The sequence below is a fragment of the Culex pipiens genome, chromosome 1 (assembly GCF_016801865.2).
Source record: "Culex pipiens pallens isolate TS chromosome 1, TS_CPP_V2, whole genome shotgun sequence".
In the NCBI taxonomy this organism is placed as follows: Eukaryota; Metazoa; Arthropoda; class Insecta; order Diptera; family Culicidae; genus Culex; species Culex pipiens.
Genome location: NC_068937.1, coordinates 67,422,983 through 67,427,987, shown reverse-complemented (window position 1 = coordinate 67,427,987; position 5,005 = coordinate 67,422,983). Strand labels below are relative to the sequence as shown.

The following is a 5,005-nucleotide window of genomic DNA, read 5'->3' as shown; positions in this document are numbered from 1 at the left end:
CTATCGACCCAACGCTGAACTAATCGAAGATTTCCAGGATGCTCGATCTTGGGCCGCTCGTCTCCAGTCGCCCACAATGTTGGCCGCTCTTGCATCTTCGTCGACTGCACACAGCCAACGCGTACGAGGCCTTCCACGAAGCCGACGACCCCGTCCAGGTTCGCTGCTGAATATCGTTTTAGCCGCCCGCTCGTCCGACATTCTGGCTACATGTCCAGCCCACTTTAGCCTGTCGTGCTTGATGACTTTTACGATATCAGCATGTTTGTAGTCTTGGTACAGCTCGAAGTTCATGCGCCTGCGCCACCGGTCTCCTACTTGCTTGCCGCCGAAGATAGAACGCAGGATTCTCTGCTCGAAGACCCCAAGTGCTCTCTGGTCAGCCTCCTTTAGCGTCCACGACTCGTGACCGTAAAGAGCTACAGGGAGTATCAAGGTCCTATACAGCGTGATTTTCGTAGGCGTCCTTAGGCTGCGGGACCTTAGCTGGCTACGAAGACCGTAGAAGGCCCTGTTTGCAGCACTAATCCGCCGTTTCACTTCGCAGCTCACATCGTTGTCGCACGTCACAAGTGTACCAAGATATACAAACTCATCCACCACCTCATATCTTTCTCCATCTATTTCCACCTCCGAAACACCATCACCTGCGCTGCCACGCGCTCTGCCAGCAACCAGATACTTGGTCTTGGCAGTGTTGATGGTCAGTCCGATCTTCGCAGCCTCCCGCTTGAAAGGGACGAACGCCTCCTCCACTGAACGACGATCAATACCAATGATGTCGATGTCGTCAGCGTATCCAAGTAGCATGTGCGATTTAGTGATGAGTGTTCCGTTTCTTTGCACGCCTGCCCTTCGAGCAGCACCTTCCAACGCTATGATGAACAGTAAGTTCGAGAGAGCATCGCCCTGCTTCAATCCATCCAACGTAACGAAAGCTTCACATGTCTCGTTAGCTATTCGCACGCTTGATTTTGCTCCGTCGAGCGTTGCACGAATCAGTCTAATTAGCTTCGCCGGAAAGCCGTGTTCTAGCATAATTTTCCAAAGTTCGTTTCTTTTGACTGAATCGTACGCCGCCTTGAAGTCGATGAACAAATGGTGTGTTTGCAGGTTGTACTCCCGGAACTTGTCGAGGATTTGTCGCAGAGTGAACATCTGGTCCGTCGTTGACCGACCCGCCCGAAAACCGCACTGGTATTCACCGACAAAGGTCTCGGTCAACGGTCTCAGCTTGCTCCACAGGATTCGGGATAGTACTTTGTACGCTGAGTTGAGGATTGTGATGCCTCGATAGTTGGCACAATCGAGTCTTTGCCCTTTCTTGTAGATTGGGGTGATGAGCCCGTCTAACCAGTCGGTCGGAAGCTGTTCTTCGCACCAAATTCGCTGGACGATTTGATGCAGAATCTCGATCATCCGCGCGCTCCCGTGCTTGAAAAGTTCGGCCGGAAGTCCGTCCTTTCCCGCGGATTTCGCGTTCTTGAGCTCCTTTACGGCTTTTTCCACGTCCTCCAACGTAGGCGGGTCCACAGCTATTCCATCATCCTCAACGTTCATCCTGTCCTCGACGATTCCCTCTCGTGTCTCACCGTTCAACAGCTGTTGGAAGTGCTCCTTCCACCTGGCCGCTACCGCTGTCTTATCTGTCAACAGGTTACCTTCCCTGTCGTTGCACATAACAGGGGAAGGCGTCGCTTTCTTTCTTACACCGTTGACAGTTGCATAAAACCTCCGCTTATCGTTCGCGTTGTACTGTGCTTGAGCTTCGGCAAGTACTCTCTCGTCGTACTCCCGTTCTTTTCGGCGATGGGTTCGTTTCTCAGCTCGTCGCAGCTCACTGTATCGCTCACAGTTTCGGCGCGTACCCTTAACCAGCATACGTTTCCTGGCCTCGTTCTTCTCGTCCGTCACTCGCTGGCACTCCGCATCGAACCACCCTTTGGGTTTGCGTCCTCTGGTCGTGCCGATCACTTCGGTAGCCGTTGTGTTGACGATGCTCTGGAGGGCTCCCCATTGCTCGTCCAGGTTACCCGTAGGCGCGTCCTCGTTGATCCGCTCGTCGAGCTTCCGACTGTACTCTGCAGCAACGTCGCTGCTCGCGAGGCGCTGGACGTTCAACCGCGCTATCCTCGCAGTACGCGGGGTCAACACGTTCGACAGCCTAGCTCGGATCTTGCACGCTACCAGGAAGTGATCAGAGTCGATGTTCGGTCCTCTGTACGATCGGACGTCCATCACGTCCGAGAAGTGTCGACCATCCACCAAAACGTGATCGATTTGTGTGCACGATTCGCCATTCGGGTGGCGCCAGGTGTGCTTCCGAATATTCATGCGCGCAAAGAAGGTGCTACAGATAGCCATTCCTCTGGCTGCGGCGAAATTGACTAAACGTAGGCCGTAGTCATTCGTGCGAGGATGAAGGCTCTCCTTGCCGATGACAGGATGGAAGAAGGCTTCTCTTCCGACCTGCGCGTTTGCGTCTCCAATGACTATCTTCACGTCGTGTCTTGGGCACTCTCCATAGGTCTTGTCGAGACGCTCGTAGAAAGCATCTTTATCGTCATCGGGCTTGTCGTTCGTCGGCGCGTAGATGTTGATCAGGCTGTAGTTGAAGAATTTGCCCTTTATTCTCAACACGCAGATGCGGTCATTCACCACCTTCCACTTGATGACTCGGTTCTTCTGATCCCCAATCACTACGAAACCGACTCCGTGCATCGCCTTTTCGCCGCCACTGTAGTAGATGTGGTACTTGAAAGAGGTGTTGGCGATGGGGTCCACCGCCGTGAATTCTCGCTCTCCATGACCGGGCCATCGAACTTCCTGGATGGCGGCCACATGCACGTTCAGCTTGTGCAGCTCCCGGGCAAGAAGGCCAGCACGTGCAGGATCTTGGAGAGTTCGAACGTTCCAAGTACCGAGTTTCCAATCGTTGTCCTTTTTACATCGCCTGGTCTGATGCCGATTTATCCGTCCTGAATTTCTTCTTTTGTTTTTCTGAGTTGGTGTTTCGCTTCGGTATGCCGCCTAACCACAGAGTAACACAGAGCGAGCAGTCCGAAGAAATGTCATTTTATTTTTTGGCTCCATAAGGTTTGCTGGTAGCAGGCGTGCGATGTACCTGCGATGTACCACAAAGTGGAACCAAAAATCGAATGGCAGTAGTGACTCTGTCTTACTCTGTGGCCTAACCAGGGCTGCGAATACCTAGTCTCGGGGTGGGGCTGCCACCTTCCAGCTTCCGGGACCCAGCTGCGGTTTTCTCTCGACACCGTAACGGGGGCTTTTGTCTCGAAGCCTAACGGTACAGATACACCCTCCGAAGAGGGTGGAGCCCCCCTTACCCTGTCAGCATACTACCAAAGTTCCCACCGGGGTTGGTTACCCGATCTCTCCAATGGTTACTAGTATCCCGGCCAGCGCCGCGGGGAGGCCAGGGTATCGGAGTTACTGAACAAGAGGCTAAAGGACCACTTGGTGGGTCTATTTTATACCTACGGTACTTGTAGTACCTATGGTACGCGTTGTCCAGTCGTTCGCTGACCAAATCCGATCAGCATACCGTACTTTAATTATGAAGTGAGAGGATGTGAAAGGTGAAAATTACACTATTTGGCTAATGTTGAAGTGGCAAATCAAAGTGTAACTGGAGAGGTGGAATTGGTGAGTAGGTTTGTTGATGATTTCTTTGCAGGTGATAAACTATGAAGAGCAAGAGGACGACCTTCGCCATGAGGACCTCTAATGCGAGTGAGTTAAACACGTTATAAGAATGTTTGATGGAACGAGAGGGCAATAGAAGGGAAATGCGGGCCGATTCTTCACGGATAGAGCAGCCCGGGCAAATTTAACAAAATGTTGATTAATCCAAGTAAGTATGGGTTTATTTTTGCACATTAATTTATCTAATGTGATTCTTATTAGAAAACTCGTGCTTACGACGGATAAAATCTTAATGAACCATTATTTTTTTTTCAGAATCATCAATCATAAAATACATAGAAATGCGTACACACACAGAAAAAAAAATGTAAATTTACCGGACACTGAAATCTTGTTTTTAACGTAAACATGCTCAATGTAAATTTGAAATGCAATGTAAACCGTTAAATTGCATTTAAAGGGCCTTCATGTAAAATGAGATCCGATGTTATCGTTGCTTCTCATGTAAATGATGTTTTTGCTTCTGACAAACGATAAATTTTGAAACTTGAAAAGCATGTAAATTACCATTTAATGTAAAATATGCTGTACGTAAATATCAATTACACTTAAATTTAATTTGAACTGTTGTTTGTTCTCGACAATGACAGTTCTTTATTGTTGACGATTGCGGATGATCGTTCGGGAGTGTTTTGTAGACGAATGTCAACTTTTACTGTAATTGCAAGTAATTTGTGATCAATTATGATAGTAGTTAACATTTTAACATGATTTTCTCAAGTTAAATGTATAGAGACAAAAAATCAGCACATTTGAAAGCAAAACAAAGTTCCGCTGTAGGGTTGGAGAAAATGTTAGATATCCAATCATAAACAAAACATTACTGGCTTACTGAAGGCCATCTTTAGCAGCACTAGTGGGTCATCCTTCCCGGTGTCGTTTACTAGCACAATTCTGGCAGGAAAAGAATCTTTCCGGATCAAAGAGGAACCAAGATTAACTTTAACGGTATTAAATCGGGTTGAGGGAAAAGTTTTACCAACCCCCAGCTAAAAATCAGCAATTGTCTCTTCGCAAACAATGTAAACAATCTGGACCAAAGCCGTCTCTAGAATCAGATTCAGATTCTGATCAGCAACGATTCATAGAACAAAACTCCTTCAGGAAACTCTGGAGGAATGTAAGCTTCTGGACGAAACAGCGGTCCCGAAGAGTGCCATTTGGACGATTTGGTAATAGCACTCACGAAATAATAATTTTTCACTTTTTAGGTAACAAAATCCATCACCAATCCATCGTTCGTTCTACCGGGCCGTATCGCCCCAGCGGATATGTGTCC

The 5,005-nt window shown here is 48.5% G+C and overlaps 1 protein-coding gene across 1 annotated transcript; it reads right to left on the bottom strand.

Moving 5' to 3' along the window:
* On the bottom strand, positions 1 to 4,568 carry LOC120428380 (uncharacterized). The gene is made up of 2 exons (XM_039593379.1): positions 4,559 to 4,568; positions 1 to 2,894 (listed from the first exon to the last, which is right to left on the bottom strand). Exons 1-2 carry the CDS (start codon positions 4,566 to 4,568, stop codon positions 1 to 3), a joined length of 2,904 nt encoding a protein of 967 aa, XP_039449313.1.
* Between the last annotated feature and the right edge of the window lie 437 nt (positions 4,569 to 5,005).